General features: G+C 45.2%; 1 protein-coding gene across 1 annotated transcript in view; it reads right to left on the minus strand.

The window, feature by feature from the left end:
- The window catches only part of UGGT2 (UDP-glucose glycoprotein glucosyltransferase 2), a 140,968-nt gene that overhangs the window by 9,903 nt on the left and 117,142 nt on the right, over positions 1–13,923 (minus strand). The window contains exons 29-35 of the mRNA XM_015417131.1: positions 10,139–10,217; positions 9,926–10,002; positions 8,461–8,559; positions 8,115–8,199; positions 3,841–4,023; positions 1,113–1,273; positions 32–146 (exon numbers count right to left, since the gene is read on the minus strand). Coding sequence (XP_015272617.1) covers positions 32–146; positions 1,113–1,273; positions 3,841–4,023; positions 8,115–8,199; positions 8,461–8,559; positions 9,926–10,002; positions 10,139–10,217 — 799 coding nt within the window. The remainder of the gene's footprint in view (positions 1–31; positions 147–1,112; positions 1,274–3,840; positions 4,024–8,114; positions 8,200–8,460; positions 8,560–9,925; positions 10,003–10,138; positions 10,218–13,923) is intronic.

The following is a 13,923-nucleotide window of genomic DNA, read 5'->3' on the forward strand; positions in this document are numbered from 1 at the left end:
TGTATGACATTCATTATTTGTTGCAGCATACCTGATCCAGGTTGGACAGACTATTCGGATCCTGGCTGAGCGCCTGGTATTGTCCTCTAAGTCTGTCTCCTGCAGCTATCTTTCTGAACCTCTTCAGATCCACAACATATAGAGCACTACCAAAAAAGCAAAAAACAAAGAGGGAGAGAGGGAGAGAGAGAGACTGAGACTGACTTTTGGAACAGCATATTTAGACACGTTTAGGAAAACGGCAAATGTAAGACCCAAATGTCACTCCTGTAATTGTTAGATAAAGTGCATATGGCAAGCTAATACAGCAGCCACTGAGGTTCTAATGTTTTTATTTACATGCCTTTCAGAATTTCCCCTTTAATGAGATTCTCAGCAAAGAACACTGGCAGAAAAAACAGATAGTAATAAACTTCCATACATGAGAGAAGGGGGAAAAGATTACGTTATGTATCGAAGTTCAACTGTGTGCGAGGCTGGGCCTCCACGCGGTCATGCGAAGCAGTCAAGCTTTGCTCCCGATAACAATGGCCCGAGCGGATCCTAGCCTGCACCTATCGGAGTTTGTATATCAAAAACGAGAGCTCACGGGAGGAGATTGTATAAATATAAAGACACTCCGTGAATGAATTACGAACATAAGCAGAAAAATTATATTGTATGAAACAATTCAAACATTTTGAAATCTTTGTTAAAGAACCCTTATATATATATTTTTACAGAGCTAGGAACAAAAAGTACTTGATACAAAGGGAGAATACAATTAGAGTCCACAATTCCTTTGTATAAAAAACTTCAGGAGTGCATTAGTTCCACGTCATATGTGAGTACAGCTATACACGGCTGGCTTCACTGCCGCATTCACGTTACGCTTCTTCAGATAGCTGGTACCTATCGGAGGGCTAGGATCCTGGTGAAGACCTATGGAACGTCTGACAATGTAAATAACCTGTCACTGGTGTGGGGCGTGTTTTAGGTGTGGGGCTTACTGGGAATATAAACCGGCCTTGTGAGGCGGCAGAGTTGTCATGTTCTTCACTTAAAATAAAAGTATGAGCTGAAATCACTGCGTCAGTCTCGGTACTTTTCAGATTACTCGGCTTTTTTCCTACCTGATGTGGTATTTCCTTCTTCCAAGGTGTGAAGCCCAATAGCCCGACTTCCAAAAACGGTAGCCATCCATTTCTTTACGACTGTCACAGAATGGAGTATAACCATACGGTGCTCCTTTCAGGTTCAGATCTCTGAGTTCTTTCAAGTCACTTCTTACAATCTAAACGTCAGGAGAAAGGAACAGGGTGGTTGGGAGAGAAAGTCTGAGATTTTTTATGGCAGAAGGCCATCTCGGCTGTATGGTGTCATAGGCTAGAAGATACTTACGCGGCTATCGAAGGTTCCATTCAGCCGAAAGAGAAAGGAGACATTTCACGTAACAGCTCAGTGTTGTCTGGCATATATTCCTAATGAAATCCCGAAATCCCAGAGTATCAGGACCAGTGTTCCCTCTAAGCTGAGTCAGTGTGAGCGAGCTCACTGTTTTTTAGCCTCCGGCTCACACGTTTTTATCTTAGCTCAGGAAGTACGGCTCTAGAGCAAACTGATTTGTGCAGCAGCCAAATCGCTCGCTCTCAACTTTAATGGCCGGTAGCTCACAAAGGAGAATTTTTTGCTCATGGGACTCCACAGCTGAGAGGGAGCATTGATCAGGACTCGTGTAAATATAGTACATTTGGATGGCTGTTTTCATTTAGACAAGGAACAAATCCTCTCTTGACCCAGGCCAACCCAGTCTCATCAGATCTCGGGAGCTAAGCAGGGTCGGCCCTGGCTAGTATTTGGATGGGAGACCACCAAGGAATGCCAGGGTGGTGACACAGAGACAGGCGCTGGCAAACCACCGCTGAACGTTTCTTGCCTTGAAAACCCTATGCCATAAGTCAGCAGTTGGCCAAACACAACAACAAATCCTGTCTGTTCTAGAAACATTATTAAAGACGTCTGTTGGTCATGTCACAAGAGCAATAATTTGACTCCTTTAAAAAAAATTAAAAATTCCTAGAGAAAGTGATTAGCGAGGGCTGGAATGCCATTGTTTACTGGGTGCTCAAAGCTGACATGTGCCAAGAGGATTAATTCCCTCCCCCTCAGCAAAAACCAGTGACATTAAGCAGACCACTCCCTACTGTGCCCTAAGGTGTGAAGTTGACTATTTTGTTCAGAGAGAGGCTCTTCTGACAGTTAATGCTGAGCAGTCAGATCAAGATCTAGTCTGTCTGTGGCAGTAGAAGTGTCCAGAGGCACCTTTTTCCTTTGTTGTCCGGTCACACAGTCGAGTCGGACTCTTCGCGACCCCATGGACCACATCACGCCAGGCCCTCCTGTCCTCCGGAGTTTGCTCAATTTCACGTTCGCTGCATCGATAACACTGTCCAACCATCTCATCCTTTGCCATCCCCTTCTTCTTTGACCTTCAATCATTCCCAGCATCGGGGTCTTCTCCAGTAAATGCTCCCTTCTCATTCGGTGGCCAAAGTACTTGAGCTTCAGCTTCAGTATCTGGCCTTCCAGGGAACGGTCAGGGTTGATTTCATTTAGGATTGGCTGATTTGAGCAGTTTAAAGATTAACAAAATTTGTGGTAGGGTATGAGCTTTTGTGAGTCACTGCTCACTTCTTCAGATACTGCTAGAGTGGGAGTCCATCTGTCCTATATATTGGAAAGCGATTTAAGATGCCAAATGACATTAGCAGGCAAATAACAACAGAAGGTTGATTGGATTGGGTGTGATATGCAGAGAACTAGCAGGCGTGGAGAAACCAGCCTTGGTAATGAGACAAGCAACCTAGGTCTCGATTCAATCCAAGTGGATGCATTGTCTTGAGCTTCGTTATCAGTTGCAGTTCAGCAGTCTGAATTGAGCAGTGTGTGTGTGTGTGTGTGTGTGTGTGTGTGTGTGTGTGTGAGAGAGAGAGAGAGAGAGAGAGAGAGAGACGGAACTTGAGTGAGGTGCTGTAGAGTGTGAGAGAAATCTGTGTGAAAGTTATTATCCTGGGTGGCAAATTGGGATGTTAAGCTTTGTGGAAGTTATTGGCCTAAGTGGCAAGTGAGAAAATAAACCTCTGGGGCTAGGTCTATTAAAGGAACCATTATGCTATTGCGTAATGGAGTGTGCAAGTCTCCCAGCTGAACATCAGGTTTAGAAGGCTGGCAAGAAATGACTGGGCTTCTTGCCGGTTTCTCCAACCAAACACTCACGCAGCTTCTATACAAAGGCTCTCCCACACAGCCCCTCCCTGCAAAGAAGAGGAAGAAGAAGAGGAGGAGGAGACTGAATTTATACCCCGCCCTTCACTACCCAAGGGAGTCTCAGAGCGGCTTACAAACGCCTTTCTCTTCCCCTCCCCACAACAGACACCCTGTGAGGTAGGTGGGGCTGAGAGAGCTCTGAAAGAACTGTCCTTGAGAGAACAGCTCTGACAGAGCTATGGCTTGCTCAAGGTCATCCAGCCAGGTGCAAGTGGAGGAGTGGGGAATCAAACCCGGTTCTCCCAGATTAGAGTTCACGCACTTAACCACTACACCAAATTAGCACATGAGGGAGAACATTCAATGAGATGCCTCCCCCCCATCATCTAATTCTACATGTTAAGAGAATGCTATTTCAATGGAGAAGTATTCAAAATGTGCCCACTTACAGACCGAAACAGTCCAGTCCAGGGAACGTTTTACTTTTTAGTCTTCTAATCTGGTCAGGAGGCAGATATGCAGCCATGTGAGGGAACACATCAGACCAGTGCAAATAACTCTCTATGTGAACTTTTGAAAACTTGGACTTTGTACCTGATCAGCGTCAACAAATATTATTTTGTCCACAGCCAATGGGAAAAGGACATCCAGGAAGAGAATTTTGTAACCCCAGATGATCCTTTGCTTTTCTGTCTGTTGATGAAGCCAACGGGGCCATTTGTACTGTACAAGCTCATACTGGAATCCATATTCTTCAGCCATGTAAGGGATAACCTCCTATAAAATCAGAGGGGGGGGGGGAAATGCTATGAGCGCACTTGCTGCCAACACAAATTATCAGTCAAGGTTGCATGAGAAACTCCACTGATCAAAACATCCCTGTTTTGACATCTAAATCAAGGTTGGCCTACACTGGTATCCTTGAAGGTGACGTTATTCTTAAAACAGAGTTATCCAATTCCATCATAGATGGTCAAAATATTAGTCCAGTAAAGTTCCTGGCAAGGAGCCCTGTAAGAAAGTCAAAGCTGGCTACCACCATTACACACGAGAAAGTAAAAAGCTTCGGGAACATGGGTGCATGGAGCATGGGAGGACACCATCTTTGAACCTAATGACAATCTTTCTTTGGTGGTAACGATCTCCTCTTCTAGTATGGTACAAAGGGAATCTTGGTGTGCGTAACCCATAGTTTCCAACATCAAATAATACAGCAAAGATGTTTCCAATGTTGTAGTGACAAAAGTAAGTAGGCTCCCAAAGTTCATATCTACGTAATTAAAAAAATATATCTGGTCCTACTAAAGCGGAGTGTTGTATATCTGGAATTGACTGCAATCTTGGGGGACACATAAAAATTTAGTGAAATTCTCAATTTATTGCGTATTCTTTTATTGACTTAATTTTTTTTTCAGTACTGGCGACTTTTTACCATATAAATCTTGAGTCATTACTTTGCAAGTAAACTCACAAATAGCTGCTTTCTTGAATAAATTCTGATTGAAATACCGGTGGCTTCCACAGGGTGATGATTCTTTGCATGGTTTTCTTTGCTGCTGCAAATGGCAACGGAACATCTATATAGCAGTTTCCCCTGCACTTCCCTTGGTGCCACCCTTCTATGGCCACCAGAGGGCTTTTTCTTTAAATCAGCCATTGACATATTTCCTGTAGTGTTATGACATTATAATGATCTATCTACCAGTTCCTCTGAATCCCCAGCTTCCATTTTAAAACATGTCACTCTCTCTAGCCCTTTTTGTTGCGGAGATATGCCGAGGAAGGAATCGTTCTGCAAAAAAAATAAAGGCCTGCCTGCATTTTAAAAAATAAACCTGGAAATTCAGCGGAATTAGTAGCTAGATCAATTGCTGAGTTTATAAAAGCCCTCTGGTGGTATGGTGAAATTGCAGCTGTGGCATGGAAAACGGCACCTATGTGAATGGGGAAACACATAAAAATGCACGTCTTCCCATCTACATGGCATGCCAACATACCTTGGATGTGATCTTTCCCAAAAGACTTTATCAAACCAAGTTTGGGTAAAGACTGAAGAAAAGCAGGCAGAAACCACAGAAAGGGGACAGTTAAGGAACAACACCGTGTGGCTGCTCCCCCAAAACCAGCTTTAATTTGGATGTCAAACCAGATCAAAACCTCTGTGTGGAAGTAGCCACAATGAGACCGTGGCAGATTACAAGGAGGCAAGAACTGCAGTTTCTGGGAACTCATGAAAAAAAGAGGATCATGTTGATTTAAGCGAGTGCACTACCTTGTCATCATCCATGTTGTTTTTCGGCTATCATATCGGATATTAGCATTCCCTTAATTACTCTAAGCAGCACTGAGAAAAATGTGCAAAGTATATTTGGAAAGTGACCTTGGTTCTTCAGTCCAAAATATTTTCCCCTAAGGGAATCTGATACAGCCTTGGCTCCTATTTTAATGGCATCTATTTTTCTAATGTGGTTAACAGTTTTATCTGCTGTTAGAGTACCAGCAAAGCACCATTATAGGTTCACTTTTGCAACTGAAACACACTCCATCTCCATGGCATTTTGTAAACAGATCTTCACTTAATTGTTCCCTATTAGGTCACCGATTGCCAAATCATTTGGGGAAAGCTCTTACTTTAGAAAGTGTGAAACCACGGCTCCTTTCTACACAGTGCCAACAGTTTTATTTGTCTTCTCAAAACCTGTATCCTTAAAGCCAAGGCCTTTTCTGGCTAACTGGCTACTCAAGCATGTCTGTTGTATTTCTTCAGGTTATGCTTCCAGGCATACTGTGTGACAAACTATACCTTCTCCAAATAATAAGGGTTTTTACTCCAGGTCTGTAACAAGAGAGAAGACTTCAATCTGCAGATGAAGAGCAGCTGCTAAAAAAATTCGTGGTGCTGAACGAATGCAGCTCAATTGGGAATTTGCTGGGGGGGGGAGGCTGTGGTGATGACCCCCCCCCCAATCCTCACAGGGACTTGTATTTTGAACCCCACTTGTGCACATGTACATCTCAGCATGGGCCTAGAAATTAAAGATGGTGTCTGTATGAAGCGATATCAAATCGCAGTGTGTCACACTAAGGGCATAAAGGAAAGCAAAGCAGCTGCTCCATCAGTGATGCAAAGCCCATTCTAAAAGGGAGTCAACCGGAGGGCCATTTCCCGAGGACCCCAGGAGCCTCCTCCCTGATAATCTGGTCTTAACGGACAACCCAGATCGCCAAGATAATCAGCAATAGGCCGATTCCAGCAATTTCCCCCTTAAAGACTGGTCCAAAAAAACGTTTCCTAAATCATGCCAACTACCCAGTCATCAATATTCACATATCTACTTCCAAATCTCCCCAAGGGAACTTCTTTGATACTTTTCATGCAAGGGGAGAAAACTCCCCTCCGCAATGCAGATGAAGAATTTCTTTTCTGACTGCCCAGGCCTGAAAGAACTTCTTGTCAGACCGCCTATCTCTGGAAATATTGAATTTATATTACTCTCGCATCCCACTGCCAACACCCCTTCCCCTCCTCATCCTTGGCAGAAGTGTATAAAAAGTTACTCCTCGACCCCACTACAGTCACCCCAGCTTCACGGCTGGCTTCTCTGCCTCCCCACTATACAGGCCAGCTTTGCTGGGCTCTTTCTCACTCTCCCAGAACTGCTTTGTCACAGCCCAGGAACCCTTCCGCTTCTTGTCAAAGACCCGGGTTGCATGTTTTTGGTTCTCCCCATTTCAGTGTCCCCCCACATAGGCAGGTATTGGCAGCTCGCTAGGGGAAGGATTTACTGTTTTCTTTTTCTGTTCGGTAAATCACCATTTTTACCTTGTAAACTGCTCAAACTTTTGAACCTATTTTCTTTTCTGTTAACTAAATAAAAACCTTATTTTTAAAAGCTTATTCCCCCTCATTTTTTTTTGAGCGTTGGTCTGAATCTTGACCTCAGAATACATAGGGTTAAAGGTCTTGGTTAGATTTTTACCCCAAAATTCACATGTTTTCTCCACACTAGCAAGCGGGCACTTTTGCTAGTGACAGGACCTGCACATGTATAGTGATTTGGGTAACAGTGGTCCCCTGGCCCCCTCCCAGTCTCTCAACCATAGTTACAGCATGGTCCTGGTGTAACTGCTTGCTTCCTCCTCCTTTCTACTCTACTGTTCGGAATCAAGTGATGTACAGTCTTAAGTAACTGCACTGCTAAACCTTTTAGGTTTAGGCTTCCCAAGTCCCCCCGGGGGGCAGGGAAACCCCCGCCCGAGGCCTGTTCCCCACCGCTGGCGGATCGGGCCCCGGGGGAACCCCACCCCGACGTGCACGTCACCCGAAGGTGACGTGACCACGCCGGGCACGCTGGGGGCGGGGCCACGGTCATCCAAGGGAAAACTCTATGGTTTTCCCTCGGATGGTCGTGACCCCGCCCCCCACGTGCTCAGCGTCGTCACGTCAATTCCGGGTGACGTGCGTGCGGTGCATGCTCCAGCCGCGGGGCGGGAGTCCCCCGCTACGAAGAAATTTCGACTTGGCAACCCTAGTTAGGTTACAGAATCAGTTGCAAAACAAAGCTTACAAAAACTTACTTCTACCTCAGAAGAAATCTAACAAGCTACTAATGAGATGTCCTGATAGCACTACCCACACAGAAAATGGCTGTGGATAGCTCTGTAAAAATATATACACAAAGCTGACACTTAATTATGAAAAAGGCAATGAGGTCACCTTCCATAACACTTAATTCACAGTATCAGACGTGAAACATGAATTGGCATCAACACTTGTCAGCTAAAAAAGCCAAGCACTGATAACTTATTAATAAGTTTCACAAAGGACTTAGAGAGAGACAGAGACAGAATGAATGAACTGTGCTTACTTTAAATGTTGGTGACAGATAGTTTTCCAGAAACCAAAATTTAACTGGTGTCTTGGTGTGACGGAGAACTGAAAGCATCATAATTCTGGGGGGGTGGGAGGAGGGAAAATGCAACTGATGAGTCCATAATATTTGCCACAAAAATGTATTTCAGATCTATACAACCAGGGATAAAACAAGCCAGTAATAAGTCTGTCTAACAAGCATACCTCTTGCATGTACAGCTCAAGCAAGCTGGACCCCAGCATTCATAAGCTACAAGTCCCATTCTGCATCCCTCTACCAAGTTCGGAATGCAGAGGAGCTACAAATTCCACCCCAAAATACAACAGAAGTTTTCAGCTACCTTAAAAAGCGTTCATACAAATGGCCAGAAGCAACCGAAAAAATGTTTAAAATATCAATTTTCTTCTCTTTTCCTTCCAGTTGAGCTTGCCCTACAGAACTTTAAGAAGACCGTTATTCAGTTTTCATTTATGATTTGAGCATGGCACACACATAAATCAATACACACACTTGTTTCATCAAAATACGAAGGTAACACACACTGCTCTTTAAAAAAATAACCCAGATTTGATAAGAATCAGGTCGGATCCCAAGGCTTGGATCCAGCGATGAGCAAGGAGACCCATAGACGGACATAGCGCAGTTCTGCAAGAACTCGGGGAACACGTAGCATTTTCCTCCCTATACATCAGTGCCTGGAAATTGGTTGCACAAGGTATTATGCTAGAGGGAATGCAAGCAGGTATACAATACGTTTGATTTAACGCAAATGGCTACCATGTTCTTGTGTTTCTGTTTGCGCAAGAGGTCTAACACAAGTGCAAATTCTGTGCTGGATCTAACCACACGTGTATCCGTTCCACTAATGGTGTTGCTCTCCTCTGGCACAAGAAGGTGCCACTATCAGCAGAACGGATCTACGGGATCCATATAGGGCTGCCGACCTCATCTTGGGAAATTTCTGGGGATGAAGCCTGGGGAGGGTGGAGTTTGGGGAGGGGCTTCAGCAGTGATGTCATAGGTTCCACCCCCCCAAAGAAGTCATTTTCTCAAGTGGAACTGATCTCCGTCATCTGGAGATCATCTATTCTAATAGCCAACTTTACTCCCATCTACAGATCCCCAAGACCATGAACTAGGACCAGATGGGGAGAAAGGAGATTTTTCTACAAACCTGGGGAAACCACCAGGTTTCCAGAAAATTAAAAGAAACTTACCAAAAATAGAAGGGTTTTAATTCCCTCCAAATCTCCCACCACCTGTGCACGACTGAGGCTGCCACCAGCCCTGCCTCTCAGCCAAATGTTTAGGCGAATGCTCGTATTGGTTTGGATCCACCCTAGCATTTCCATAGATGCAGGACATGCCCTAGGAGTGCAATTTCCCTGCCACTCCTATCCTGCAGCAGCCCCAAATCCCCCTCCTACTACAATTAGGAACAAGATTGTGGGTATGGTTGCCAACCTCCAGGTAGTGGCTGGAGGGCTCCCAGAACTACAACTCATCTCTAGACAACAGCATTATAACCTGCTGAGGTCCCTCCTCTTCCCAAACCCCACCCTCCCCAGGCTCCACCTCCAAAATCTCCAAGTATTTCCCTTCCCAACCTAGCCCTGGGAATCCTAAATGTGGGCATGGGGATTGAACCTGCCACAGACGGGGGGGGGGGGGAGATCACATCTTGTGGCCCAAAGTCTTTGTATCCGTGGAAGTATTACGGTGCACCCAAACCATTATTTCGACTCTTCTTCTGTAAAAGGGAATGAAGATCGTAGGACAACCCAAGAGAAGGTGGCCTGTTTTACCTTGCAAAGGAACCGTCTTCTTCTGTCACCCCATCACTTAAGAGATCCTCATTAACTTTATCCGCTTTCTTCTGTACCTGCCCATTAAAAGTTAAGTGGCGTGGTCAAGCACGGTTAAGTCACTCGACAAGTATCCTTCCCATGCTGAGCTTTAACTTCACTGAAAACAAGAAGCCCAATAATCCCCCCTTAAGGATTTATTAGCATACGTACTTGGACTTTGATGATTTTGCTTCTGAAACTGTTTAATACCACAATAACCTCTTCTTCAGAAGATTCAGCCCCTTCGTGCCTACGTTGGGGGGGGCATAGGAGAAAGAGTTAGTTACATAATGTCAGCCAAAGATAGTCACCTGCAATTTAAATACAACACAGAAAAACAGAACAGTTTGCTCAGATGAGAATGGAAACCCCCACATTCACAGTATGTATAGTATGAACTGACTAATTTAGGGAGACTTCTAAACATTTATGCACTTCAGCAGAGGCTGCGAGCAGGAGAATATATTTAGAGGGATTTTTTTTAAGCGCGTATTAATTTAGCAAGCAAGTTGGCTCAACAGAGCATAAGCAATATGTTCCCTAATATACACACAACAGCTGAATTCCAGAGCTGAAGTCTTTGTGCAGGAAATCGCCTGCCGTAACACTGCACATGGGAGATATCAGGAGTTACGAGCCACGGACTCGGCTTCTCAAGGCTAATTCAGAATGCAAAAATATGTAGCCGAACCTTCGTTTAAAAGAATAATCCCAATCACGCTGAACGGCAACAAGTGGCTGTTCAGAAGGCTGTTGCCAAGCCCATCTGCCAAGCCCTTGAAGCCCTATCGCTAATGCCGATATCTCGCACAAGTATCTGTAAATGCAAAAGACTGGATTACTGCATTTAAGAAAAAAACGGTTTACTGATTTCAGCCTCCGAGCAGCCTTTAGGCATCCGGAGAAAAGAAGGAGAAGGACCATCTGGCAGTCTCTTGCAAATATCTGCCCCCTTCTAAAATCAGGAGAGTGGGCATAGAATATCACTAATAGATGGCCCTTGAAAAGAGACGTCAAAATCAGCATTAGAGGGTTGGTGTAACAGTCGGACAGTTGTTACAATAAAAACAACCCCCCCCCACTCTAGTTATTCATTCATGTCTTCCCCCAACATCTTTCTGTTTTAAACAGAGAGGCGAATCAGTAGAATTTCTTTTAATCTCATCTCTGTAAATAGGCTGTTTAAGGGGCCAGTTCACAGATTCAACTAGCTGAGAACTTCAACAGTATGGGGAAACAAGTATGTGGCCTCCCCCTCCCCTCACATTAGCTAGAAAGAACATGTTGTTATGTAGACTTGATTTGTGTAATCTTTCCTCCCTTGAATATCAGTTTTGTTTCCCTATTGATAATCGTGGAAGTGAAGGCGGAATGATCTCGTCAGATCTCGGAAGCGAAGGATGGGAGATTGCCAAGGAAGGCTCTGCAGAGGAAGGCCATGGCAAATTGACTCTGCTTCTCATTTGCCAAATTGAAAGCCCCTTGCTGGGGTTGCCGTTAATTGGTTGCAGTTTGAAGGTCCATACGGACACACTGATAACTGTGCCCCAACCCGGATAGCCCAGGCTAACCTGATCTCATCAGATCACAGAGGTGTCATGGGCCTGCCTGCTTTAGCTGAGGACCACTCAGCTGATGTTGATAACATCCCCGTGATAGCTGTCAATGACCCTGAGACGGCGGAGGCAGGTCCTAGTGCCCCAGTTGCTGAGGACAGTATGTACCCCAGTCCCATGAGCACTGGGAACACAGAAGAGGCAACCCCGAGAGGCGGCACCTCAACAACCCAAAATCTTGGGGAGACTTCACGGGCTGCCTCGCCTCCCCTCTTCCCGGAGCCAGAGGAATGCAGGAGGAGGTGGGCGCGCTTGGAGCTCCTCGAGGGGATGCGGGGCACGTGCCTCGCTGCCCGGTGACTGCCAAGTCAAAAGGAACACCTGGGGTTAATAAGCCAAATGGATGGCTCTCTTGCAAGCAATGAGACCCAACTGTGAGCCGCCAATGGGGTGAGCTTCAGATGGGGGAGGCATGGGAGCAACTCATCACCTTTCTGGAGACGTGCGACCACACCACCCGTACCTATTTCTGGCTGCTACTCCTGAACCTTTGGCTTCGACCTTGGACCTGCTTGACTACGCCTCTTGGACCTGCTCAGACTCTGCTTCTTGGACCCTCAGCTGGCTTCCCCTGTTTATGACTCTTGGACTGAACTCTCAACTTTGCACTTCTGGTTACTGATTCTGTCTCGTCCCCTCGGTCTCAGCTGAGTATGCTCTGACCCAGGACAAGAAGCTAAACAGGGCTGACTGGCCCTGGTTAGTGCTTGGAGGGGAGACCACCAGGGAAGACCAGGGTTGCTTTGCAGAGGCAGGCAATGGCAAACCCCCTCTGAATGTCTCTGGCATTGAAAACCATATGGGGTCGCCACAAGGCAGCTGTGACTTGATGGCAAAATATATTTTTTTATAATAGCAATGCAATACTTAGAAACCTAGATAATGCATTTGGCTTGGTGTAGAGGTTAATGCTAGACACCAGCCTGAGCATGGAACAACTCAAAGAAACAGCACAAGATCGGGAAATGTGGAAACAGCTGGCCCATAGAATCGCCAAGAGTCAAACATGACTGAATGGCTAACAACAACAACAACAACAGAGGTTAATCCATCCCACTGAGAAAGTATGCTAGAGAAAACCAATAGTTAATAGCCTTCTTTTTCACACACAGCTGCTAAAGCACCATCTTGAAAAATGAAGGCCACTGCCTTGCTTCACAGCCAGTAACCAGATCAGCAAGCCAAACTACAGGCTTAGTGGGAAAATGAAAAGGACTAGAATCAAGGGGGATGAAGTTTCTAAGGCCCACCAAGGAGAATGAACAGGCATGAGGCATCTAGGTAGTCAACCGAAAGGCCCCAGTGGCAAACAACTCAAGACTCCACAAGAAAAAGGTAACTGGTAAGGCCAGCGTCCCCTTCAGTTCATGCTGTCATTTTATTTTAGCTCCTTACATAGTCCCACGTTAGCACAACAGCGTATGCCTTACCATAACAACTCCCCTAAAGGTACCTGCCAAAGCTCTCAGTCGCAGGTGAAGTCTTCTCTCACATGTGAATCAAAGATAATTCAACCCCAATGATAATAGTAACAAGTAACTTGTGAAAGTCAGTGTGGTGTATTAGTTGGAACCGGATTGGTATGGTGGTTAGAGTGTCCGACTAGATTCTGGGAGATCCAGGTTTGAATCCCCACGCTGACATGGAAGCTCGTTGGGTGACCTTGGGCCACTTACGAACTCTCAGACTAACCTACCTCACAGACTTGTAAAAATAAAATGGAGAATGGCGTAAGCCGCTTTGGGGGCCCACTGGGGAGCAAGCTGGGGTATAAATGAAGGAAATAAATACACTGAGACGCTCAAGACAGCTCCCTTGTACTGTTGGAAGGCCAATGCTGTCTAGTGCTAGAACATGCAAAGGGGGGGTTTCGTGCCTGGGCCATACTAAAGGTTCACCAGTATGTTTTACAACTGAAAGAAGATGCTTCCTTCTTAAATCTTACCACTTCTTGATGTTTTGAGTTCTTAGAACACGTGTTGAATGCTTAAGGCAAGCCATATGGTTTTGACGGTAACGTCACTGCATAATACTGAATGTCCTCAAAACGTTCACTTCTTTTAGAAGGCCTTTCAAAAAGCCGGGTGCCAAAGTGAAACAGAAGCCATTTTGCCACCCACCAATCATAATTAGCACAATGCCAACACATTTTTCCAGGAACCCTTGCCAATTTAAAGAATTTAAGACTTGCAGACTGCTTAGAATCTATGGTCATGAACCCCTGGGCCTCGGCCAGCTTGTTACATTATTTCATTTTCTACGGTTTTGGTTTTCTGAGAGATTTGGTCACAATAATGACCTCAGCCTTATTTTACAAACTATCCAGTCTCTCTCCTAATC

This window comes from Gekko japonicus, unplaced genomic scaffold (assembly GCF_001447785.1).
Source record: "Gekko japonicus isolate JY-2015 unplaced genomic scaffold, Gekko_japonicus_V1.1 scaffold927, whole genome shotgun sequence".
In the NCBI taxonomy this organism is placed as follows: domain Eukaryota; kingdom Metazoa; phylum Chordata; class Lepidosauria; order Squamata; family Gekkonidae; genus Gekko; species Gekko japonicus.